Genomic DNA, 27915 nt, shown 5'->3' with positions numbered 1-27915 from the left:
TCATCTGAGACAAATGCATCGATGAAGGAACGAAAGACATGACCAAAAAAAGACACAAAGAGAGAAGCATTTGGAAGACAAAAAAAATGGACTATGAAAACTCAGACTGCGGCAGAAATTAAAGTCTCCAGCGGGTTTGAGCCATCCAATTCTGGGTACGCTCATTAAGTTGGATCAAGAAGAGATCAAGGAAAAATCGTGCCAAGTGTGGGAGCCAGTATCAGATGACAGAAGTATTCACAAGCTAAGAAAGAAAAAGAGGGGAAATTCCAGCATATAGCACATTTTTCTTTTCAAGAATTAAAGGCTATTTTGCTCCCCACATTAAACTTTCTCCTTTAAAAAAAAGTGGCCAGGCATGGTGGTACACACCTTTAATCCCAGTACTTGGGAGGCAGGCAGATCGCTGGGAGTTCAAGGCCAGCATGGTCTACATTGGTGGTTCTCGACCTGTGGGCCTCAACCTCTTTGGGAGTCAACTGACCCTTTCACAGGGTAGAGTATCAGATATTTACATTACAATTTTAACAGTAGCAACAAGATAGTTATGATGTAGCAACAAAAATGATGTATTGATGGGGGGTCAGCACAGCATGAGTGTATGAAAAGGTCATAGCGTTGGGAAGAGTGAAAACTACTGGTCTACATAGTTAGTGAGTTCTAGGTCAGCCAAGGACAACAGTTAAAAAAAGAAAAGGAAAGGCCAGGCAGAATGAAGGATCTGCTTATGTTTCCACGTGCTAACAAAATTTTCTAAATCAGGATTCAAAAAGAAAAGCCGACAAAATCCCAGAGGAAAAGGTTTCATACAAAAGATTCAAAGTCAGAGTGGAAGGTGTCAACCTTCAGAAAACGGATGATTTCCACCCTGGATGTGCAAACTTAGAACTAATCCATCACTTAAAATCCGGGAAGATGAAAGCATTTTCAGATGCGTCTCTCCCATCTCTGCAACCCCTGCCTTCCTCTGGGAGGTCCTGGAAAATGTGTCCATCAAACACTCAACCAACAGTAAAGACAACACATAGCAGGGCCGGCCTACAAGATAGAGCCTAAAGGAGGTGGCAGGATGGTGCTAAGTGGAAATCATTCTCTGCCCTGAGAGGGACAGAAGGTTCCAGAGGCTCTTCCTCCAAAGATGACCTTGACAGAATCCCCGTGTTATATTGAAAAGAGATTTACAACTGGTATAGAATTTGAGGTTGAATTATTCATAACTATATCAAAAATTAAGAATAAAAAAGTCAATATTGGCCGTGCAATCTAATTGTGAGAGAAAGAAGTAAATCAAACTATATTAAACGGTTTGTCTGTGGAGAAGATTCCACAGTGGCAATAAACACTGAATATTGATCTCACCCAAATTACAGTACAATTACAATATGATTACACCTGGCAAAATGCATGAGAGGCAGGGGGCAAGGACGGATGAAAACAAACTAAATACTAGCACCAAAGAATGATGCCTAAAACTGAGAAACAGGTAAATTACAACTTCAGTGTATTGACTAAAAAGGCACACCTGATACCCCATGACAGCTCATCACTGCCTGGAACTCTAGTTCTAGGGGAAGCTGATACCCTCTTCTGGCCTCCATGGGTCCCTACACATACTCGGTACATATACACTCATATAGGTATACACATATGCACACACAGAACAAATAAATAAACACGATGTTAGAAAAAGGAAGAGTTCAGTGGTAGAGCACATGACAAGCAGGCATACACTCTGGGATCAATCAGCTATCCTAAGAAAATAAAAAGAGAGAGTACATGCTCATTTCAAACATCTCATGAGAGCCAGCGCCTACAATATGCCAGGCCCTGTGCTGCATGTAATAGATGTATCAGTGTTCAAACCATAAGATGTTCCTTTGTGGGGAGCTTGTGTAAGGCTTCTAAAGTGACTCAACTCTGCTTAGTGAAAAGGAGATTAACAGGTTGCTATGACAGATTATATCTCAGGCAACTATTTGGGGCAAGGCGGGAAGAGGAGACTCCCCGAGGAACAATATCTGAAGCTTGAAAGGATAGGAGAGAAGATGACTGCCCAAGAAGAAAAGCTTTATGGGAGGAGGGAAGATCGATGGTGTGCAGAAAAGGCCTGGGTGTGCTCACAGCAATGCCTAGGGGTCAGTCACCAAGACTGAAAGAACATAAAAGAGAAAAGGCCACACTCAAATCAAACACCTCATGATACCTAGCCATTATGACTCCCAAGGAAGGCAGAGAGGAGGAACAAGTTGAGGTAGAAGAATCCAGATGGACCCCAATGAAACACACATTGTCAGGCAGACAGGAGTGGGACACCCCAGCAACACAGAGCTGTCTGTTGCAAGAGTGGGAGTCACATACCAGCCAGTAGGCTACTGTTGAGGGCAGGTAACAAGGTTAGGTTCCAAAGTGGAGACAGAGAAGACAAAGTCAAGATCATTTTGAAGGGAGAACTCAGGTTCTGGAGGGAATAAAGACATCAAGAGTACACATGGAGGGAGCTGTGGTTCCAGCCGCATATGTAGCAGAAGATGGCCTTACCTGGCATCAATGAGAGGGGGGGGTCCTTAGTCCTGTGAAGGTTCTATGCCCCAGTGTAGGGGAATGTTAAGGTAATGAGGTGGAAGTAGATGGGTGGGTGGGTGGGTGGAGGAGTACCCTCATAGAAGCAGGGGGAGGGGGTGGGATAGGGGATTGCAGAGGCGAAACCGGGAAAGGGGATAACATTTGAAATGTAAATAAATAAAATATATAATAATACAAAAAAGATATCCAAGAAGAAACCAGGGCTGGTTCCCATTACACATAGGTAGCATTTCAAATCTGGAGATGGGGAGGTGACACTGTCCATGGACGGATGGGGAAGGTACCAGAATAGGAGGCAGGATAGAGTTAGTGACACATGAAAGACATCTGGCCTTGATCCTTGGAGAGTGTTATATTGAAGCCCTCAGGGCACAGAAGAATATGCAGAGAATGAGGACCCCAAACCACAGACCACAGCAGGAAAAAAAAAAGTCAACATTCCAACATCCTACGATGAAGGAAACTCTACCAAAGGACCGAAGAACAGGCAGCCTGAGCTGGGAAGACAAATTGGGAAGGAATTACAAGAAGGAAGTGAGCCCTGCCTGAGTGAGCAGAATTTCAATGAAGTAGCATCCATGGGGGTTGGGGGATAGATAAATACAGCATTTCAGGAAGGAGACAGTAGAAAACCCCGGGCTCCACTCAGGAGCCACTGTGACTCACTGAGCAGGGGCATAGGACTCATCTAGATGTGTGCTCAGATGACCTAAGGATCCGGAATAGTGTGACCCTCAAGGATGTCCCATCCTGCCAAACTCAGTGAGAGGTCTTCTGGGGAGCAACCAGAAAACCCCAGGACCCACCTGTGAACCAAAAAAGGCTCTGACAGGTGGACGGGCAAGCTTCCCAAACAGGAAGTAGACAATGTCCTGGCAGAGAAAACAAGGCTTGTGAGCACGGGACAGAACTGTTTTATAGGGCTGCCATATTTTTCTATCTCAGGGCCTGGGGGAAGGAAATGACCTCAGTGAAGCTAGAGTGTCTCATTCGGCTGATGCAGACACAGGAGAGGTGGGAGTCTCAGGTCCCAGTTCTTAACAATGAAGCACAAATCACAAGCCATCTTGCTCATCTGATTCCTCCACATCAAATACATCTGAGAATAAAACCACAAATTTCTAGACCCATGACTTTAAACCTCAAATGGCCCTTTTAAAATATGCAAGTGGCACAGACTGAACCCATCCACGGAACATAAGGCTTCACCATATATACAGAGCCTGTGCAGATCACCTCAGCCAAGTTCATCAGCGCACACACCACCTCCCATCCTGCTGTGCCCCTGACCCCCAGAACTCACTCACCTGGACTTTAAGAGCCATCAGATGCCACCTGCCATTCCCCCTCCTCCAGGGCCAACAACCACTCTTCAGCTCTTTGCTTCAGTGGGTTTGACATTTTCAGATTCCACGTATAAACAGTAAAAAGTTGGCTTTCTTTTCTGCCTTATTTATTCAGTACAATGTCCTTGAGACTCATACATGCTATCTATCACAAATGGCACAATTCCTTTTTTATATGGCTGAATAATACCAATAGGCATGTGCATATATATACACACACATACACACATGCACACATATCCTATAATACTCATAGGCATGTACACACACACACACACACACACACACACAAACATATATATCCCATAATACTCATAGACATGTACACACACACATACATATCCCATAATAGTCACGGGCATGTATATAAATACACAAACACACATGCATACATAGGCCGTAATTTCTTTATCCATTTATCATCAACAGACAGGCATTTCCATATTTAAGTTACTGCAGATAATGATCTAATGCCCATGGAGATGAAGATCTTGATTTCCTTTCCTCTGCATATATACTAGGACTGTCTGATAGTGTGGAAGTTCTACTCTTAACCTTTCCTTGACCCACCATGCTGTTCTTCATAACAGCTCACAGTCCCATGGTGCTGCATGTGTCCCTTATCTCCACGCTTCACAATCATCATCCCACCAACTTAGCCATTGCTTAACAGAAATTTTAAGACGCTGAAGCAAGTGCTCTTCTTCCAACATAGTAAATGCTCAAAGTGAGTAAGACCTCTACACAGGGACAAAGACACAGGATTAAAAATCAGAAAGGCTTGGGTTCAAATTCCGGTTCTCTCTCTCTCTCTCTCTCTCTCTCTCTCTCTCTCTCTCTCTCTCTCTCTCTCTCTCTCTCTCTCTGTGTGTGTGTGTGTCTGTGTGTGTACACTTGTAAAACCTGAGTCCTAAAAGGGCAGTTACACATGGTCATTGATGTGACCTAGGTGGGAACTGTGTTCCTTATAAGTTTAGAACTGAATTGTTCTCTTCCTTTTTATCCTAGAATATATTGTCATGCCTCTGAAGCACAGACAGCAACACTTACTCACCAATAGGCTTTTTCTGGCCTGTTAAATTTTCCATACAAAAATGTAAAAAAAAAAAAAAAAAATTAAAATAGAAAAATTTCTAGAGATTTTTGTTTTAAAAGTGATGAAAAATACATTTTATACAATATAGTAAAATTAATTACTACTGAAATGTCTTACAGTAGGAGCTAGGTGAGATGGCCCACACTCATGATTGAGTACTGCAGAGGTAAGGAACAGAAAATTCAAGTATTTAGGGACATCCTTCAGACACAGGGGCATGACAATCCATCTTAGAAGACAACTGAACAAAAATATTTTCTTTCCCTCATGTGTGATGGTTTTGATTCTACACACCCCAGGAGTGTGACAGTCCTTGCTAGCGACGAATCCATGAAATGTGTTATATAGATTGCAAAGTACTTCTATACATTTTGGCCATTGTTCCTCAAAACCTTAGCATCCTTGGGTCTACCCACAACACTGCCCAGTTAGTGGCCCTGCTTCCAAGAAAGTTCAGCTCTGAATCTGCCACCCACGACAACCATTGTCCGATATTTCCACTGAGCCTCACAGCCGCCTAGAGGCTACAGAGCCACAACCAGGAAACAAGCACACAGAGATGGCAACGGGTTTCCAGTGGAAACCATAATTCTAAAATATCTAGGATAACAGAGGAAGACACATTATTTTTGCCATTTAAGAAAACTTGCATCTAACAAAGCCAAACCATTTCATTCAGCTTGTGACTGCTCAGTTCCATCTTCAGCATGAACACAACGGTGATTTAAAGCACAGTTCCATGAAATACTATTTCCAGCAGACAACATTCGATCTGCTGAGGGGCCACAGGCTCCTCCTCGTCACACCAGCACCCCCACTGCAGCATGCTATTCAAAGCATCCTGAGCATCATGCGAGGTCACCAAAATCTTGCTTTCATTTATACCGCCATTAACATGGCCTTGCCAAACATTTTCCCCAATGGGATCCTGACCCATAATGCAGTAGGCCACAGGAAATACACTTAGCTGCTAGCGCTAGAATCCAGTATCTGATTATTTTTAGCAGCCCATGTGGACCAAAAGTAAGGACGGTGTGATTCAACAAATGGTGCCTAGGACCTAACAAACACGTACCATCAAGTTACACAGTGTACAAGAACATTATGGGCTTTTCTCCAGAACCAGCCATGTGAGGGGAAACCTACATACAAGTGCTGTTCAAACACAACCAGGGGGATCTTACCCAGACCGGATGGTAGAGGAGTATGAGGAGCCAGAAAAGGTCTCCTGGAGTCAGGAACATCACCTGAAGGATGAGGAGGTATCAATAAATACAATAAAAAAAAAAAAATACCATAATGGCTGGCATTGGGCAATAGAAAGCCTAGAAGAGACATCAGACCTGAGTCCCAGGCCTGACTGCAACAAACGTTTGACCATGACTAAGCCATTCTAACCTTCCTGGGCCTCCATTTTCCTTAGGTTAGAACATGGTTAGGTCAGTCAGTCAGTTGGCTAGACTCTTGCTGCACATCAGAACAGCCCCAGAGCTTTTCAGAAATCCTGTTTTCCTCATCCAGAAATGTGGTTTTACCGGATGGATCTCTTTGTTTCTCCAGAACCTCCAGGTGTTACCAACGTGTAAACCAGGGCTGAGATTTGTCTCGTGAAGCACCCTCTCAAATCCCTGACGTCTTTACCTTGGTATATAATAATTCTCCTGAGACCTTCTTGAAAGCCCAGTGTAGACTGCATCCCAGACAATTAAACCAGCACCCTGGTGTGGGGATCAGTTGCCGGGAATCTAAAAATTCCCAAGCTGGTGCCAAGCTCTACTCAAGGTTGACGCCCACTGTTCAGAACCTGCATTTCCGGTTCCTACACAGGCAATGATGGATGGGAAAAGGAAGGGACAAGAAGCCGCTGTCTTCCCCTCCCTCATTCCCAGGTTAAATTAAAAAGACAACTGTACGCCAGAGACCGCTGGTGACTTATACATGGTCTGCACGCAGTAGTTGATTTCAGGTGAGTATGTCCGTGCATGGGAAAGTTCCAAACTGCTCTTGTTCTAAATTTAAAATCCAATGGCATACTTCTTAACAATGACTCCACAGTGTGTTCTCCACAACCCTCGGTTAGAAGTTGATTTGCATGATTGCCTGTAACATGAGCATTGCAGTCCTCACGCCTGAGGTTACTTAAATCCACTTATTAGGCACCGGTGGAGCAAACAAACAGTAATTAGAAACACTGCAGACAGCCTTTTAAATCTTTGCTGAATTACACGTTTCCTGCACCCAGGCTCATATGCACAACGTGTCCGTAGCGTCATAAAAGCAGAGCTTCAGAAACACTAACACTAATGTGGACACACAAGCCATCTCTGGGCTTCCTTAGGACTGTGAGGGAAGCTCTAAAGACGGCTTTAGAAGAGGGTTATCCTCTGTCAGCCCTTCTCACAGCTAGAAGTCCCAGGTGAAAATGAACTCTCCATGGGCCTGGAAAAGAAGAAAGCCTCAGAGAGGCAGCCTTCCGTTTCCAGAAGCCAAAAGAGCATCGGCAGCACTGTGGCAGCACTGTGGCACAGCTTATGAAATAATGGCAGGTAGACACCTAAGGCTGAGAGGCTGGAGCGGGAAAGTCGGGGCTAAGCAGAGCAGTGTCCCACCCATAGCATCCAAGCCGCAGCGGTTGGCTTATGGGACCTGTTAACCTCAGGAGTTCCTGGCCCTCCTTGGCCTACACCGAGGTCTTTGATGAGAAGTGAGACTGCTCACATTCCATTAGAAGCTGCCCCTTGCCACCTTGCCAGACTAGGACCAGGCAGAAAGGCGTCACATGCCACAGCCGTCCTTATAAGAAAGACTGTTTAACTGAAAGTGGGCACTCCTGCTAATTAATGACTCAGATGGACCCCTATTCCTGGGCACGGCTTGGGGTTGAGATGACCTCCGTGGCCAAGGAAAACCCCTCCCTGCACAGCGTTGGCCTCTTCCAAGAGGCTGGAAGATTTTTCACAGTGTTAGCCAACCATAAACAGGAAGCAAGGACAAAGACGGTTTTCACCAAAGGCAGAGGCCTACTGCCTTCATTAAGTGGTTCTTTCCATCTTAGGCTTCAAAGGGAAGCCAGCTATCCACTTTGGGAAGTGGAGGGGGGGTGGGGGGGGGGTCTGGAAAGAGCCTGAATGCCCACTAATAGCTGACCAAGCAAACGCCACACACACACACACACACACACATACACACACACTTAACTTGCTTGATTGCTACATACTATCTCAGGCCAGTCAGTGCATGGCTGCCTCCCTATGACACATTAACACATGGAGACAACTGCACCCAGCCTCCCTTTGTGACAGAGAGGACACAAAGCACAGATGTCAGAGGAGGTAGTTACTTGGCAGGAGAGCACTCAGAGAGAGAATGCCCCTCTTCCTTCAAAGTCCGCCACAGCAGTCTGAACTATCTCCTCCTCTACCTGCCCTCCTCCCCCTTTAATACCAGATATGAACTTGGTGGCGTGCTATTTTGGGGTTCTTTATATTAATCTCCCCACATGCAAACAAAAGAATGCTGTTTTAAACAGAGGGCTGGGGAATGCAAGCCCTCACACCCCCTGAGTCCAAGTCCTAACCCCGAGCTCCTTTGGAGATGACTACTTGAAGAGGCAGCCTTTAAGGAAATGATTATTTAATTAGCACAAGGCTACTAGGGTGGACCTAATCCAGTCAGAAGAATTCCTGCTGCAGGAAGAGATGGGAGGTGCCTGTGTGCGCGCTGAAAACCATACAGGGACACAAGAGAGGCGAGCAGCTGTGTGCCAGCAGGAAGGCTGACCTCCAGAGACAGGGAGTGCTGACACCTTGGCCATGGCCTTCCAGGGCTGCATGAAAAGAAACATCTGTTGTTTAAAGACCTGTTCTGGGATGTTCTTACGGTTGCCGTAGCAACTTATAACAACTGAAGAAAAGGCAGACTCAGTTAACTCATTGAACAAATACAGAGATGACTCTCTTCCATCCAGGCTGCGGGGCAGTGAACGTGTGACGCTTTCCCCGACCCGTGAGACTCGAGGGGCAATGAACACATGACAGTTTCCCCGTGGCTGTGGGGCAGTGGGGCAGTGGACCCGTGAGACTCGGGAGACTTTTCCGTGGCTCATCCTGGTTCTCCTAGTCTCCTGGGACTCGTGAGCAAACGGAAATTGCCAGACTCTGAATGCCCTAAATCAATTTTAGGTTGCTTTTACATAACCGTAACTGCCTAGGCTAATGGCAGCGAGCTTTAGACAGCTAAAGTTTACAGTGGTTCCAGCTGTAAACTCAGGAAAGCTATTCTCATAATGAAAACGCTGACACTTTTTCTTTAATTAAGGATGGAATTGCCAACATAAAAAACTGACAAGAAATGAGGATTCACTCCTTCCACTCTTAAATTGAAGGGTTGAGAACTGCCGTGAAAGGCGTTGCAATTTGAATTACCGGAAATTGTCTAGAATTTAAACCTGGAACTTTTCCAGCTGCTCGACCCTTGACACAGGGCTCACAGCCTCAGACAGAATCCCAGGCTCTCTCTCTAATGCTGGCTATCACAGCCCCTGGTCCGGTGGTTAGAGCTATATTATGCAGAAGTCAAGATGAGATCACCATGTCTAACTCAGCAATGCTAACATCCCATGTGTGTTCAACACTGGGCTCCTGCTGATGGCCTTACACGAGTCAGGCAAGTGACTCTACCCATAACCTACATTTCCACATTTTTTTGCTCCGTGAATTTGGCCTTAAAGGGAGGGTTAACTATATATTTAAAAACTCACGTACACTAACACAAATATACATGGGTGTGTGGAGGGACATTTTAACAACTAAACATTTTTTGACGGTCATGAAATGAATATATGAAAAACGTGCATCAGATCTTGACGCCCCCATACTGACGCTCTGTCTAAAGACTGCCCTGTTCAGTCCAAGACAGGCCCCTGCATATACTGTATCACCAGACTATATTACTTCTGAAAATTGAAATGAGCCGAGTAAGATACCCTAGACCCCTTTTCTCTGAGTTAACAGAAACTTTCCAATAAAAGCAGCAGCTGAAATGCAGAGAACACTGCACTGCACATGGGTTGGGGCCAAAAAGAGTGAGAAAAACACACATGCCAGCATGACTCGTGACTGCTCCAGACACCAGCCAGTAAAGACACACCGTCGTACAAAGAGACAACACCTACAGGGTCAGGGATTGGAACGCAGAGGCAGGAGGGTGTTAATTTTGAGGCCAAACAGAGATACAAAGTGGCACATTGGCAGGAAAAAAAAATGACAAGAACTCCTTTAGGGAGAAAACAAAGGCTAAACATGAAGTGTGGCCTGATATTTATACTGACAGATAGCTCACAATTATAATTAGTTATGAAATAAAAAAGCTGAGGCTTGCAATTTATAATAATCAATGAATGACCTCATTGATGAAACTTCACCGTTAAATTTCCCTCGTTTATAAGATCCCATAGGCCCCGTGCTGACACCGCTCCAGGACTCAGGCTGGCCATTGCCTCCTGGAGTTCATAAGTCTTGTAGAACACACACCATATTTTTAATGCTTTTAATATTATTCATTTTTTACATTGACAGATGCTTCACCTACATGTCTGTCTGTGCCTCACATGCATGCCAGGTGCCCAAGGAGGCAAGAAAAGGGCATCAGATCCCTGGAAATTCAGTTGTGAGCCACCATGTTGGTGCTAAGAACCCAACCCAGCACCCCTGCAAGAGCAGCCAGCGCCCTTCACTGCTGAGCCCCCACCCCGACACCCCATTTTGTTTAATCCTTTAGATGTGAAGTCTGGCATGGAGCACAAAAAAAAGGAGCTAGCATATGTTTGCAGGTAAACAGGAAACAGTAAGTGTATGTGACAGAATATCACCCAGCTATTTAGTGTGGTTTGTGATATATTCTTTACAGGCATAGAATAGAGATAATGAAAGGTTCCAGAAATTAATAACGGTGATGGCTGAGTAACTGAGTATGCTTAGTGCTAGGGAAATTAGATGGTTAAAATGATAAATTTTATGTACATATTACCACACTGAGAGAAATACAGTGAGAGGAAGGAATGCTTATAGAACAAAGCAAGTGAAAAAGGGACTATGTCCGAACCACATAAAGCTGCAAACGTCCCTTTAAAAGGACAGGGAAGCTTTTCCAGGCTTGTGTCTGGAGGTAAACGTTATGTCCAGCTTCTTTGTTGCTTGTTTTTGTGAACCACCATGTGGTTGCTGGGATTTGAACTCAGGACCTTCAGAAGAGCAGTCAGTGCTCTTAACCGCTGAGCCATCTCTCCAGCCCCTTTGTTGCTTGTTTGTTGCAGTTTTCCATGGTTTCCAAATTCTCTAGAACTGCTTACATAGTCAACACTTGCAAATAAAAAGGGGTGTGGTACAGCTGAAGAGGGAGATACAGCCGCTTATCAACAGGTTAAATCCGGATCAAAGTCAAGTCCTCGGACTATTCACTCGGCCTATCACTATTTCGTGCCTGCCTTCCCTGTGATGGTGCAAACTCATGCCACCTAAGTTAAGACTTTTAACTTTATTATAATGAAATGTTTTTCTTGCTTTCATTTTTTCTCTTTCTCTGTGGCAGAAAGCACGAAGCTCGGACCTGCTGCACCACTAAGCATGCCTCAGCCAGCCTGAGCATCACAACTGATGGGTTTGCTCTGGACATACAAGTGACTGGATCGTGAACAGTTGTTCTAAGGAGACAGGGAATCTTCCGGAACCTGGGACAAGAAGTAGAGGTGACCTGAAAGAACACCAGATTCACCACTGTGGATGGACTAGAAGCAAGGTGATTAGAGTCACACAAACTCAGGCAGATGCCACACAGAAAGGAATGCCATTATCACACATGCTGTGGAAATACTCCCTGTCTTAGTGACCCCACAAATGGGGACAGTCATGCTTCCCTCCTGAATATTTAACAGGATGGAAGGTTCTGAGCCTGTTTTCAACAGGTGACCAAGCCATACCACGAGCTCCCTTCATTTCCTGTCCAAATGAAATGTCTTAAAAAAGAACCACACACACACACACACACACACATACACATATACAACAGTGAAATGCTAAAAGTGTTAGTGTTAACAGGCACTATGATAAAGCATAGGAAAATGTTCTACATACTTTCTCACTGACCCCAGTGAAGACCTTGCAATAAAGTTCCCGAGATTTTTCCTACTCTTTGTTCCTCAGTAATAGAAAACCATTCACCACTTCGGGTCAGTGACCTCATATACCAGGGAAACCATGGAGACGCTTGCATTTCCTTCTTTTATAATCCTGTTTTGAAATCTTGCATTCCTTTAACTGCAGTGGGTCCTCAGAGTCCTCAGAAAAGTCTGTTAGCCTGGCAGGGATGAACACACTGGCTAGCTCCCAAGCTTTGAAGACAAACCTGATTGTGAGTGACTATGGTATTCCCAGATGACCCAGACATCCAGTGTGACCAACAATGGGCACTGTGTCTGTTCCATGACGGTTGACCTACAAGCAGACTTGAAGTTACCTACACGTTTTAGCAAGCTGATGGCTCAACACCAAACCAGACCCTCCCTGTGGGAAGGCAGCTCCTATCTCTGCTAAGATCAACCTCCTTCCCAGGAAAACACACTGTGCCTTACTAAGCCAACAATACCAGAGAACAGTCAGCCGTCGGGAATTTCCTTTGTGCACAATAAACCACACAAGCTGAACTCGCTACCTTAGGGCTGGGGAGCTCAAATTCATAAGCATGCACATCAGCAATAAACCACACTTGCCTGACGGAAGAGAAAATACAAACAACTTTGCCATGGTCCATCGGGTTGTAGAACAGTGATTCTCAACCTTCCTAAGGCTGCGACCCTTCAATGCAGCTCCTCATGTGATGGTGAGCCCCAACCATAAAGTTATTTCCATTGCTACTTCACAACTATAATTTTGCTGCTGTTATGAATTGTAATGTAATCATATGATACGAGGATATCTGATAGGTGAACCCCCAAAGGGGTCCTGACCCACAGGTTGAGAACCACTGCTCTAGAACAAAGGCATGCCTAGGGTTACTACATCTACACTGTGGGTGAGGAACGGCCTGGGCAGGATCTCTCTATGGGCTGCTGGGTATGAAGGAGTGGGACCAACTCTGCCTCTGACAGGTTCAGTTCATGCTGATTCTGTCTTTACTGCTAGAGAACAGGCGCCACAGAACCATGTTTGTAATACCTGCTCACCTGCTCTCCTCACCTCAGAGCATAAAGCATGGGCACTTCCATTCTCTCTCCAGTCTTCCAACCCCATGTTCCTTTCTCTAGAGAGGTGACAGACAAGAATGATGCAATGGCTTATTTGGAGCAAGGAAAGAGGCAGAAACCAGCCTGCTTGGAGGATCTGGAAAGGGTATTTGGAGCCAGCTTCCAGAGCATGACAGTGGCTAGTCCTGTTGGGTTCTAGTAGGGGAGGGCCTGCCCTGTGGGCACCTAGGGCATCCCTGCCAAGCTCAGCCGGAGCCAATGCATGTTCAAACCATTTCTGTGCTCTGCTGCTGTCCTCATCCATTTCCTGTGTGTGTGTGTATATGAGTACGTGAGTATGTGCAGGTGTGTGAGTACATGTGTGAGTGTGTGTGTGTGTGTATGAGTGCATGAGTGTGTGCAGGTGTGTGTGAGCACGTGTGTGAGTGTGTGTATGAGTGTGTGCTGGTATGTGTGAATACATGTGTGAGTGTGTGTGTGCATGAGTGTGTGAAGGTGTGTGAGTACATGTGTGAGTGTGTGTGTATGAGTGTGTGAGTATGTGCAGGTGTGTGTGAGTACGTGTGTGAGTTTGTGTGTATGTATGAGTGCGTGAGTGTGTGCAGGTGTGTGTGAATAAATGTGAGTGTGTGTGCATGAGTGTGTGCAGGTATGTGAGTGTGCGTGTATGAGTGTGTAAGTGTGTGTGAGTACGTGTGTGAGTGTGCACATGAGCACTCTCTTGGATTTTTGTTTTTGTTTTGTTTTGTTTTTTCCAAAACTATGGTTCTTGGCTTTTCACACATGATCCTTTTGTAGAATCTGGTAAAATATAAACCCCCTTTCCCTAGGGGGGCAAATCTCAAAAGTATAGAAATTCTGAGAATTCCGAACCCCTAAGCCCACCATACATACTGGGAGGAGGAATACTATGCACTCTGAACATTTTTGGGTGACTGCCACATGCCAAGCACCAAGAACCCACCTCAAGCTCAGCCCCTCACATTCTGAATGCTAGCACATTCTCCCATGACCTGCCTTGGTTTCCTGCAAAACTGCTAGAAACATCTACCTGCCTTTGTGTTATGTGTTCAGGAAACAGCTACTCAGTACTTTGAATATCCTATTGAACAGAAATAATGCAACTTATACCCTCCCAAGCCCCTCCTCCAAGAGGCACCATTTCCTTCTCTGCTTCAGGAGGCCCCTGTGCCAGAGATCTCATGGCACTTAACTACCCTTGCAAAGTCACATGCCCCTCTCCCTCTGTTAGGACTGTCAACAACGTGGAGGGCGAGGTCAGCAACTAAATCATGCTCCATTTTCCGCTTCTAGTAAAATCCCCACTCAGGAGAAAGGCACTCCACTGAGGCAGACAAACACCAATCAGGCACGTTTAATACATGCGTCCCTAACGCTCAACCTGATGGGATGAGAGATGTCAAGAGAAATCTTAAAGGAGCAATGGCAACAACCTAGACACAAGGATGGACAGCAAGGGCAGTCAGGAGCTGGCGTGGAACGAGGAACATGGTATTTCAAGAGTGAGAGCGAAGGTTCTGGGGCTGAGAGCTGAGAGTTAAAGAGGGAGCAGTCAAGAGAAGCATGGGACGAAGCATATCGATAGGGATGTGGCTTTAATCCTCTGGAAGATGGCTTTTCATGTTCCTTGTTCTTACTTAATAAAGTAATGGAAAGAATAAATAAACAATCACGATCTCACTGTACACAGGTGGAGTGCCAGCTCCCCGGCCTTTTGTCTTTATATATTTTATAAACATGTATACCTGCACATGTGACTAGTTGTGTTTCCATTTTACTAAAATGTCCTATGTTTACTATGTACCAGATCCTGTGTTGAATATGAAATCATTTAATGACTACTATTAATCATGATCCTTTTGAAATAATATAATTATTATTTCAATAATTATTAATATAAATAAGATAATTATGCTTTTACCACTGTGAACAGACACCATGACCAAGGCAACTCCTTTAAGGACAACATTTCATTGAGGCTGGCTTACAGGTTCAGAGGTTCAGTCCATTACCATCAAGGTGGGAGTTTGGTGGCATCAGACAGGCATGGTGCAGGAGGAGCTGAGAGTTCTACATCTTCATCTGAAGGCTGCTAGTGGAAGACTGACTTCCAGGCAGCTAGGATGAGGGTCTTAAAGCCCATGCCCACAGTGACACACCTACTCCAACAATGCCACATCTCCCAACAGTGCCACTCCCTGGCACTGTTACCAAAGTCTGGGCCAAGCATACACAAACCATCACAATGGGTGAGGGGCACTAAGTCCACACAACTCACAAGCAGCTGAGCCAAGCAGAAGTCAACAATGTTTTCATTTCAAAGCTTCATTTATTATTTTACTTTTACTTACTTGATATACAGGAAAAATTAATTCATTTTTCCAGTTTTCTGAGAGGCGTCCCTCTGGGATCCTGATTAGCACGCTAATTACTGTGGGGCGTGAGCTTTTGCTTACGTCATTCTCCCGCACAGGTCTGTTCACATTCTCAGGACAGTCTGTCCTCACAAAAGACCTGGAGGGTGACATTGCATACACCTGCTCTGCACAGATAAACCTGAAAATGGAGTGGGAAAGGGTGCTTTTGGAAAGACTAGGTCAGCAAAATGAGATGTCAACCAAGATGTGGTCCCACTACGGGCCTAGAAACCTGTGGTGGCTGAGAAACCAGAGAAGGCAGAATTAAAGGGACCCGGTGTTCCGCTGAGAGCACAAACACGAAGTGAGGGTATGAGGAAGAGGAGGAAATGGAACACTGTGAGGGGACAGTGGATGCCTTTCAAAGGGAGAGAGAGAACCAGAGGGGATGTGACCTTCCAGGTATGGCTGAAGGAGGGAAGATACTGGGCAGCGCTGTGAGCAGTCAATCACCAAATGCGTGTTGGAAGCCCGGGATCATGGACAGAAGGAATGGGGCTACAGAAGGAGAATAGACAAGGAGTCATGATGCACCCTAGAGCAGGGATGTGCATAGCATTGCCCTGTGTGTCAAAATGGGGTCCCGAGTCCACTCACCACAGGACTAGGGCCAGTCTGAGGTCCCCACGAAACCGCCAGGAACCGGCTTGGGGGTCCGGCCCACACGGAGGCTGAGACCAGCCATGGCCACTTGGAGAGAGGGGGGAAGGGAAGGCAGAGAGACGGGGAGGGAGCAGGAGGGCAAGAGTAAGAGAGGGAGGAGCATGAGAATAAGAGAGTAGGAGCAAGAGAGGGAGGAGGGGGCAAACAGCCCCTTTTATAGTGGGCCGGCCTACTTGACTGTTGCCAGGTAACTGTGGGAAGGAGCATACAGCCACACACCTCTCTGCTGGGGGTGGGAGGGGTGAGGGGTGGGGTCAGTGGGGGGTGGGGAGGTGAGGAGGGGGCTGTGGGAGGCTGTAGCAGGAGCCAGGGGCCCAGGGAGCGTGGCCAAACACCTGCTGTCCCTTGTAGGTGGAAGTCACCACCTAAGGGGTGTGGGAGGGAGGTGAGTGGGGGAGGGGAGGGATTCAAGGCCTGTGCTGGACAGGAACCGGGCTGTCTGTGCACAGCTCACTGCCCCACATTGCACCTAGAGAATAGGCATGGTAGAGCCGGGGCAGACAGGGCACAAATTCAGTTTGAATTGAGTCAGTGGAGCCAAGGAAGAAGAAAGGCCAGCCAAGAGGAGAAAAGGAATCATGCCCCTCTGGAGCCTGTTCTGCGCTTGGAATTCCCAAAAAGAATGATTTTCTTTTATTTATTTATTTTGAGACAGGGTTATAGCCTTGGCTGTCCTGGAACTCACTCTGTAGACCAGGTTGACCTTAAACTCAGAAATACGCCTGCCTCTGCCTCCCAAGTGCTGGGATTAAAGGCGTGCACCGCCACCGCCCAGCTTTTTTTTTTTTTTTTTTTTTAATAATTTGAAGGTCAGTCAGTTAATTTTAAACAGCAAACTAATCGCATAAAGTTCACAGTGAGGTAGGAATTTACATCTCTGGGCTGCCTTTCAGAGCTTTATCCACCAGCCATATGGAGCCAGTGATTAATATGCAGTAGAAAAGGCATTTATAATCTTGTGCCTGCCATTCAAATGTGAAACATTTTCTGCTCTGTATACCTGATGATACCTGAATATATCTCCTGTTTAAAATACATTTATGAATAATTTTGTAAGTTTCCTAGCAAGAATGATAATAGAACAATCTATTTTCACTGTTACATGGAACAAAAATGAGGACTAAATGCTTCAATTAATCAAGGAATTTAATATGCTTAATAATAAATATCAGTCATTACTTGGGCTATTTAAAGGGTGGTTGGGGTCAAAAGATGATTGTAATATTTGCGCCCACATTTATTTTCTCTCCATTCCTTACATTGACAGAACAAACTTCCTAGACTCACAAATGTGCTTTACTACATTAGAATGCTAGAAATCAAATTTGTTTTTCTTGATTTATATGCAGGAAGTCATAATAAGATTCTGTAATGATTAACAGAAGTAAAAACCAAATAAATGGAAAAGTACAGCCTATCTGAGGGAACCACGCAACAGCAGGCAGGCAGATATGAAAATCAATTATCCAAAATGCCTTAGGAAAACGTGGTCCAGAGTCTGAAGTGACCGCTGTGGTGGTGTTTACTGAGGCTAGGGATGGAGTACATGGTGATCTTTCATCTTGTGTGTGTGTGTCTGTGTGTGTGTGTATGTGTGTGTGTATGTGTGTGTATGTCTGTGTGTATGTGTGTGTGTGTTTATGTGTGTGTGTCTGTGGGTGTGTCTGTGGGTGTGTGTCTGTGGGTGTGTGTCTGTGTGTATGTGTATCTGTGTGGGTGTCTGTGGGTGTGTGTCTGTGTCTGTGTGTGTCTGTGTGTGTGTGTGTGTATGTTTATGTGTGTGTGTGTCTGTGTGTGTCTGTGGGTGTATGTAGGTGTGTGTCTGTGTGTGTCTGTGTGTGTGTATATCTGTGTGTATGTGTATGTTTATGTGTGTGTGTGTGTGTTTGTGCGCGCGCGAATGTTTATGTGTGTGTGTCTGTGGGTATGTGTGTCTGTGTGTATGTGTGTGTATGTTTATGTGTGTGTGTATCTGTGGGTGTGTGTCTGTGTCTGTGTGTGTGCATGTATGTGTGTCTGTGTGTGTCTGTGTGTCTGTGTGTGTGTATGTTTATGTGTGTGTGTGTCTGTGGGTGTGTGTGTCTGTATGTGTGTGTATGTTTATGTGTGTGTGTCTGTGGGTGTGTGTGTCTGTGTGTGTATATGTGTGTGTATGTATGTGTGTGTGTACAGGCATGAGTGTGCATTTGCACACATGTGTCAGGTACCATCAACTTTATGGCACCGTGATCATGAACTGACCTGTGATAATATCAGGATGGCAGAAGAAACCCCCAGGGACAGATGGAATCACCCAGGATTACCTCGATCCCAGTCTCTCCTCTTCACAAACACTACCATGAAGTCACCTGGTCTGGGCTCAGCCTGTTTGCTACATTACAGTCTCAACGATGGGGAGTCTCAGTTTGGGATTTATTTCTCTGTGGCTTTTGCTTTTGTGTTTTTAAGATCCTGTCTCAAAAAGCCAGACTAGTCCCAAGCTCATGGTTCTCCCGTCTCAGCCTTCCAATGTGGGGTTTACGGCGTGCACCGCTGCACCTGGCTGCTTTGGCTGCTCTGTCCAGAATGGATCTTCCCAAACTAAGAAGCCTGTGACTCCAAGGTGTCTATCTCCTTTACAGATAACACCCAAGGAGCGGTAACCATGGCAACCTCCACCCTCACAGCCCTGCTTTTCCAGGAGGAAAGACGCCCAAGGACAAAGCTGCTGCAGTGAGCATAGGACTTTTCTCAGTGGGAAGGTGACAGGGTTACAGGTGACCAGCAGATTAAACATGCAAAACTAGAATAAAAAAAGAGAAGGAAGGCAGGAGATGGGATGGCATAAATTACGGGAACGGGTGCCCATAAAGTTAAGAATTCTCTAACAAATAGGCATTTGGACAATCTGAACATGTCAAAATACCGCTGGCTTGATTTGATAGCATTCACAAATATAAGAGGAAGTTCTTGCATGGAGGAGTTTTAAGTAAAACCTAGCTTATTCTCGATTGTAAAATACAAAAGTCAAATGTTAAGCCCAATCTTGAACAGTTATTTTAAAAACATGATTGTTTCATGACCTACCACTCAGAGGTAACAGATCAGAAAACACTGGCAGCGGCCGGCCGGAATCTCCACGTTCAGGCATTTAAATAAGCTGTGTGCAGAATCCAGGTCTCTACCTCACTTCTAGCTAGTCGGTACATCTTAGGTTCTCATTTCCAATTTGGGGAGTTTTTCATAATTTGTTTAACCATAGGCCTTCTAGGAAAAAGGTTAAATATTACAGTCTCTACCAAGGTGTGATAAACATTTGATAAGAAGCAGAATTGTCTGGATGTGGAAGCAAATATCTGTGATACTAGCTCTTGGGAGGTGGAGGTGAGGGAGAGGCAGGAGTTCAAGGCCAGCCTGAGCTATATGGGACTCTGTCTCAGAAAGATAGATAAATAAATAAATAAATAAATAAATAAAAGAAATATAATAATAATAATAACACATTACTTTTCTAAAGTCAAATTTAAAATATGAGAATAAAAATTGGTTCTTGGCCTGGAGAGACACATGCTCAGTGGGCAGACGGTCTTGCTGACAAATCTGATTACCTGACTTTGTTCCCAGGAACCTTGGGGTGGAAACAGAACCCACTACTGTCCTCTGACCTCTGCGTGTGCGCACGGCCGCAAACATGTATCCATGGCAGAAGAAATAAATAAAGAATAAATAAATAAATGTATTTTTAATAAAAAACCAGCTTTTCAATAATAACTACTAAACCGATATATGTATACCTATATGTGGATATAATCTCCATATATATGCACATCCATATGTATATATACTGTGTATATATATACATATATACATATATGTATATATACATAATCTGTTCAGTAGTTCCAACAAGCAGTTGCTAAGCCCTGCAGCAAGCTGCACACGCCCACGCAGCCCAGGGAAAGGTCTAGTGCTAACCAGCATCGACTCAGACCCCAGAGGTTCTGTGTTCAAACATAAGATCAGCCCCCTCTTAACTTATGTGATCTTGGCAAGATACCCGGTCAGTGCCTCAGCTTTCCTGACTGCGAAAAGAGATCACACTGGTAGCCACCTACCAAAACCCTGATAAGGAATCACTTAGAAGTGTGCCCAGAAAGGAACCCAGCACACAGTTCCTACTGCAAGGACTAGCTCACTATGATATTATTATAATCATCATTATTATTAGTATAATTATGATCCATCTTCTGGGGACTGAGTAAAACAAAACCCAACTCAGGTCTGTGTGTTCAAGTCCACGTATTAATCAGCTGGTCGTATAATTCCACACGTCTGTGTATACCATAATTACAATCTAAGGCCGAGTATGCTCTTAGTTAAACTACAAAAGGCCATGCTTAGTCCAAGGCCAGTGAAGGAGAGAAATAGGTTGGGGTGTGGATCTCCTGCCACAAGGTGAAGCCCCTTCCTTTCTTAGTGATCTCTGTGGTTCTCAGTACACTGCCAGCACATACACAAAGAAGAACACAAGAAAAGCACACCCTCCCCAGAGATCATGGGAGGAGAAAGAGTCAAAATGTCCAGTTTCTCTTGTTTGCTGGCCTAGAGTCTCTGGTTGAGGAGGGCACAGGAAAGATGGCCTTCACCGAGCCTTGGATCTGAGCAGTCAGACATCACCTAGCAACTCTATTGATGCACAAGACCCTGATTTGACTTTGAGTGACGTTTGCACGTGACCTATCAAATCTCTGTGCTGTAAACCTGGAGCCACTGACAGCTCCTACAAGTGAAAGGCCAGGTAAACAGCTGTGCGGCTGTGCTGCTGCTGAATAATGGTGGAATGGGGCACACGACCGTGTCACATGCAGCTCTTCCCCGATATTTGGTCGAAGGCAAGAGTGGAGATGATGCAGATAGAGAGTTACCTCCTCCCCTGGCAGTAATGACTACCATCATCTCCCTCCACCCTGGCCCCCACCCCTTCCTGGGCCACGCAGAAGGTATACACAACTGTATTACAAATTCAGGTTTTAGAATCTTCCAGAAACCTTCCTCTCCCTGGTTCTTCAAACTATAGTGCAAAGGTTTGTCCTGCCGGCCTTCTTTCTATCCAGCATCTGTCAATACTCTCCTTTATAAATGACTGAGCCCTTTAGAAGAGCTTTTGCAAATCTAAAGCATAAATCAACACACCCTAGCCTCTTTACAGGTGTTATCGATCTACAGTCAAATGGGAGGACTCTCAAACATACAATCTAAACCAAACTCCAAAGTTTACTGACCAAAGAGCTAGGATATCAGTGGTTAAACATAACAAGAATAATAACTGACTCAAAGCAACCTAACACGTTTACATAACTTGGGCAGAGCACCGTAATTATATATCTTCCTGCTCTGAGACCTTAAGTCCTGTTGAATGAGGTTATTCATTTAAATCTGGGTTCTTAATGGCATCTTGTATCTTCCGACTCATGTAGCTCTAAGGTTAACACTTGGAGGTTTCAATCTTTTGTGCCTCTTCCCTGGACTCCGATTCTACATCATTGTTATTAATGGCACCGGAATATAGCTCTCAAATTACTTCAAGCAATGGATAATTCTGTATGTTTAGGATCTGAATTTTATTTTCTCTGCCTACAATGGAATTAACAACAGCAAGGGCTTGGAGGGAGACTGAAAATCAAGGTCTGGACTCCTGTTGACTTCAAATGAGAAAGCCTAGTAGGGAGCTACATGATGAAGCAAATCATTAAAACTTCATTTATTTTCCTAAGATGTGATGTCCTCCTATCTGCTCTAGAGAAATACACCAACATTATATGTGTAGCAAACTAAGTAAAATGTAAATTTATGCTAGGATTGATGATGTATGAAACAGGAGAATTGGGAGTTGAAAACCAGCTTTGGCAATAGAGGGAAATTAACTCAAAAAAAAAAAACAAATTAAAAAATATAAAACAGGCAAAAATATGATGTTTTAATTCTGTGACCTTGATTCTTGTGTTACGAATAGATTCCATCCATTGGTGGCATCAGCCAAGAGAGGTTCAGGAGGCAACAAGTTCACAGAGCTACGGCCAGACTCTCTAACGTGTCATGAAACGCAGGGAGGACATGCACAGTGGTCAGATTTCCCACAGCTGTAAGCAGAATATTTCTATGCAGAAAGCCAGGATCCCTTCTGATTATTGGTGCCCTTGCTCTAGCGACTGCTGAACAGTCTTTATTTTACTTGACTATTGACAGACATTAGGAACTATCAAGTTTTCCTAGTAGATGAGTGGGCATGGCACTATTTATTCCGGTGACAGATGTGATATTGGGTAACTGAAGGAAGGTGATACTGAATAGCTGGAACTACCCATGGTCCCCCGTGCCCAATCCAACATTTGAGGGTCTTAATGTATGCCTTGCTCTCAACAAAGCAGGCATGTTCCACAGAACAAGGAGAGGTGTGCAGCCTTGAAAATGAACAGGCGCTCTAAGCCTTCATTAAAACAACGTCATGTCACGTTCTACATCCAGAATAGGCAAGAAAACTGCAGCGGTAACTCTGCTCCTGGAAGTTGAAATCAGAGACATCGACACCCAAAATGAGTGAGGAACCGTGACAGTCTCCTGTTGTGTGATGGTCTCCACAAATTCTAAAAAGACCATTAATTAATGACATAAAAAAAAAAATCATCACCTGGCTAATTTGTTCCTCAGAGTCAGCACTTATCCATGTATCTATTTTTAAGTATGCTGACAACTAAGTTGTCCTATGCAAAATAGAATATAATGAAACAAAATACGAAAACTGAAATAGATGTTTGCTATGATTTACATCTACAGTGTGCCCTGCAGGCTCACGTTTTGAAGGCGGTGGTGCTATTCTGTGGTGGAACTTCAGGAGTAGAACCACAGAAACCAGCTACTGGGAGCAAGCCCTTGAAGGCTAGGCCCAGCCCTGTTCTAGTCTGGCCTCTGCTTCCTGGTCTGTATCATGTTATCAGTTGCCAGCATCTGCTCCTGTGGTCAAAAACAGAGCCACCCCTACCTGCTGCCACACCCCCTCTAGCAGAAGAACTGAAATGTCTCTGAATCCTTGAACCAAGAGAAACCTTACATCCATTGGCTTGTCTGTCAGAGATCTTGGTCACACAGAAACCCAGAACACCTCACAGAACACTGGCCTTCCACATCTAAACTGTTAGCTTTGAACCTCGGAAAACTGTGAGAATTGTTTGGGCTCAAGAAGAGTAAACGATCCCCCAAATTCAAAGTGTTATGGGTACTTATGTATGTTACACTATGAATAAAACTCCTTCATGGTGTAAAATAAGTGTGGAAAGAGAACCCTGATGGGCATGAAATTTTCAGTACAGGCCCTGCCTAAGAGGCAAGGTGACTCATCCTGAAATGGTTGTTTAAGAAGCTCTCATCTTCAGAAATGTAGATTTTTGTATTAAGAATTTTCTGGCCAGGCTGTGGTGGTGCATGCCTTTAATCTCAGCACTTGGAAGGCAGAGGCAGGTGGATTTCTGAGTCCGAGGCCAGCCTGGTCTACAGAGTGAGTTTCAGGACAGCCAAGGCTACACAGAGAAATTGTCTCAAAAAAAAAAAAAAAAAAAAAAAAAAAAAAAAAAAAAAGAATTTTCTGGCCACCATTAAAGTATTTGCATAAACAATTCCTTAAACCTTTACACTGACCCCTGTTATAGTCAAAGTGAATATAGGTCTCTGGGAAAAATCAATTCAGAGCATTCCCTTTAACTTCAAAAGTATGGAAACAGAAGTTGTTAGGTTTGAATAAATAAACTTCTGTTAGCTTTCCACCTGCTGAGTGGATCTAAAGGGTCTTTCTGAGTTTGCCTACATGCTGCAAATGACAAAGCTGGTAAATGCCTGGGTCCTTCACCCCAACGGAAGCCCTTGGTGTTTGTTTTGTTTGTTTGTTTGTTTGTTTGTTTGTGATGGGGTCTAAGTTAGTCTGAGATTCCTCTGCCTCTGCCTCTCAGGTGCTAGGATTAAAGGTGTGCACCACACGCCCAGCCCCAGGGAAGAAGGCGGCCCAGGGAAGTTCTCCCTAACTCTACATTTCCAGATGACAATGTATTTTACTTTGTTTGTTTCCTTTGTTTGTTTTGTTTTGTTTGAGATAGTATCTCCCATAACTCAGGCTGGCCTCAAACTCAGTGGGTAGCTAAGGACAAACTTTAATTCCTGGCCCTCTCCCACTCCTAAGTGTGGAAGTTAGAGGCATGCGCCACCATGCTCAGCTATGACAGTTTTCATGCTCATAAAGCAACAACTCTTTAAAGCTTAGATGGTGATTAAAGGACTATAAGGTATAGCCTGAAAAAATGTAAGTTTGAAACACTAAATGAATAATCAAAAATGGCATGAGCATGGACAAGGGAGAAGGCATGGCAAACAGAGAATTAATTTTGATCATTAGCGTTCTCTCAAGCACAAGCATGGCCATGACCAACCCTGAAAGGCATAGCTGTTGCAGTCAGAGTGGCACCAAAGTTATGGAGGTAACCAGCCCCATCCTCATTGTTTTAAGGCCCCGCAGACAGAGGAAATCCAAGCCTGGCGCCGTAAATCTGCCCAAGAACCCATGGCTGAGGAGCCTACTACTATGGCTTTGTTAAAGTATCAAACTCTAAATGCCTCCCTCTCTACGCATACATTAGCACTCATATATTAGGAGGGAGGAGACAGAAAAGTCAGGATTTCAAGGCTATCCTTAGTTACATAGTAAGTTCAAAACCAGCCTCAACTACCCTGCCTTAAAAAGAGAAGGGGCTGCACACGGGTGGATATCCCATAGCAGTGTAATTATTCAGTGGCCACAATGTGGCTCTTGAGTTCCCAGGAACTGCCAGGGCTTGAAAGGTCTCACTCAGGTCGTGGTGAGAACAGACTCTTGGGAGACAGCTGCAGTAAGACAGCTTATTTTAATGGAGTGATGCCTCATTTGCGTAAGAGGCATTCCAGGTGTTGCTGGGCATGTATAACCTTATACAGGGAGAGTACGTTTAACCTGGTTTACCAGCCTATATGAACTCTAGTGAGGCCCAGAGAACACACTCCCAGGACACACCCCCAGGGCAGGGGAGAGCGATCCTACTCCTGCCAATCTCAGGCCCCACCCCTGGCTCCGCCCCTGGCCCCACCCCTGGCCCCCACAGAGGGTAAAAATGTAAATCTTAGAAAAGAAGGGGCTGAAATACTTTGGAACCACTTGACCTGCCAATGGATTGGTTCCTGTAAACACTGATTTTCAGCTGTTCAGCAGTACATTCAGGAATTGGAAGAGTTCTAACACTCTCAAAGGTATTTTCTGAACTTGCAAACCTTTATTACTTGCGGAATATTTAATAGACCAAAATTAAAAAGACAGACTGTAATCCAAAGAAATAACTTATCTCGGTAGGATTACTCAAAACCAAACAGAGTACAACCTACAACTATCTGTGAATATTTCATGAGCTTGACGAGATGGGGAAACGCCCTGTGGGACGGTATTCTCAGACAATGTGGTTTTTTTAATTATGCGTGTTGGGGTTCTGCTTATTTGATATAGAAACTGAATTTTGGTTCAAACTACATTTTTGTATTTACAAGTCCTCTCAGGTCTATGACACTCAGCAGTTGGGACAATTCTCCACCTCAGGGTGAAATTCCGTGCTTCGAAGCAGGTTAATGTCTGCTCTGTCATTTATCTTTCCCAGGAGTCCTCCATGGTGCCACTTGGCAGAAATGATGATTTTTAGAGAGGGTGAGGGCCTGAGAGGCATGACATGCCACATCATCAAGGCTGCCACGTGACTAGAGGAACAGCTTTAACTCCAGCAACACTTTCCCCTTCAGAAGGCTCTGGTAGTACATGTGACCTGCAGTGAATTGTAAGTTTGACACAATAGCAATCTGATGCAACACTGTGTCTCAGCTCTGTGTAAGGCTCACCCTCCATAATCCTTCAGGACAATTGTCTTAGTCAGGGTTTTACTTCTGTGAACAGACACCATAACCATGGCAAGTCTTATAAGGACAACATTTCATTGGGGCTGGCTTACAGGTTCAGAGGTTCAGTCCATTTTCATCAAGGTGAGACCATGGCAACATTTAGGCAGGCATGGGGCTGGAGGAGCTGAGATCTACATCTTGATCTAAAGGCTGCTAGTGGAAGACTCCCCGGCAGCTAGGACTAGGGTATTAAAGCCCACACCCACTGTGACATACCTCCAACAAGGCCACAGCTACTCCAACAAGGCCACACCTCCTAATAGTGCCACTCTCTGGCCTAAGCATATACAAACCATCATACCAATTAACTCCAAATCCCTACATTAATTTTGATTTCCTAAAAAGCTCTTGTTTGAACACATTCTTTTTCCTCCTGTGTAGTCCTTTTAAACACAAAAGAAAATACAGTCCTATGCCTGCATATGCTTCTTAAGGAAGAGGCAAGATTATAACACAGAATTCTGGGACAACTCTGCACTTCAGATCCCTCATCCATCAAACTGATGTCCTCTCAACTTCATAGGCCTATCCTAAGAAGACATGTGCCCTAACTGAGCCACAGGGACACTCAGTGAAGCCAGGTCCTATCCTACTAACGTTAGGAAAGAAAGTGACCTCATACCAGTCTTTATCCACTGTTGGCTTTTTCCTCTTGTTAATTCATTACATTATCTACCTAGCTTTCCACTCATGGAGAGTGCAGCAAAACTGTCGGGCCAACCAGATAACTTTAATAGAGATAAGATAATACACATTTAGAAATAAAATTTAAGCTAGGCATGGTGGCATAGACCAGCAATCCTAGCACTCAAAAAGGTACAGGAGGAGGACTGGGAATTTAAGGTCAGTCTACATACAATACATAGAAAATCTGAGACCAGATTGGGCTACATGAGACCCCCATCTCAACAAACAAATTGAAGTAAAATTACTATGATGCCAGGATATTAGCTAATCAAGTATTACAGTGCTCTTGTTTGTTTATGCATATATATACATATATATGTGTGTGTATTATATATATATGTATATTCAGAGAGAGGGGGGGAGAGGGAGAGAGAGGAGGAGGGAGAGGGACAGAGAGAGAGACTAACTGTATCCTCCCCAACTTCATATCATGACATCCTGGCCACTAACCTGATGCTATTCCCCGGGGGCCCTGGAAGGTAATTAGGGTTAGATGAGGTCATGAAGATGAGGCTCACCATAGGATAAATGTTCATCTGAGACAGAAGTGTCCATTGCAAGTCAAGGTGAGAGCTCATGGCAGAAATGCTGCACACACACACACACACACACACACACACACACACACACGTACACACGTACACACATGCACACACACACATGCACACACATACACACACGCATACATACACGCATACACACACGCATACACACATACACACACATACACACATACACACACATACACACACATGTACATACATGCACACACATACACACATATACACACATACACACACATGCACACACACATGCACACACACATGCACACACACATACACATACACACACACATACACACACACA

The 27915-nt window shown here is 44.6% G+C and overlaps 1 protein-coding gene across 3 annotated transcripts in view; it reads right to left on the bottom strand.

Annotated features, from left to right (window-relative positions):
* The window catches only part of Ano6 (anoctamin 6), a 188310-nt gene that overhangs the window by 140848 nt on the left and 19547 nt on the right, over positions 1-27915 (bottom strand). The window contains exons 1-2 of one of the 3 annotated variants that reach the window (XM_031353750.1): positions 6667-6736; positions 6210-6272 (exon numbers count right to left, since the gene is read on the bottom strand). The exons of 1 other annotated variant lie outside the window; for it this stretch is intronic. In XM_031353750.1, coding sequence (XP_031209610.1) covers positions 6210-6272; positions 6667-6721 — 118 coding nt within the window. In that variant the 5' untranslated portion in view covers positions 6722-6736. Of the gene's footprint in view, positions 1-6209; positions 6273-6666; positions 6737-27915 lie in introns of those variants that run through there. One more of the 3 variants, XM_031353741.1, reaches the window with a different exon arrangement.

This window comes from Mastomys coucha, unplaced genomic scaffold, assembly GCF_008632895.1.
Source record: "Mastomys coucha isolate ucsf_1 unplaced genomic scaffold, UCSF_Mcou_1 pScaffold11, whole genome shotgun sequence".
Taxonomy (NCBI): domain Eukaryota; kingdom Metazoa; phylum Chordata; class Mammalia; order Rodentia; family Muridae; genus Mastomys; species Mastomys coucha.
This window is presented reverse-complemented; position numbering and strand designations above follow the sequence as displayed.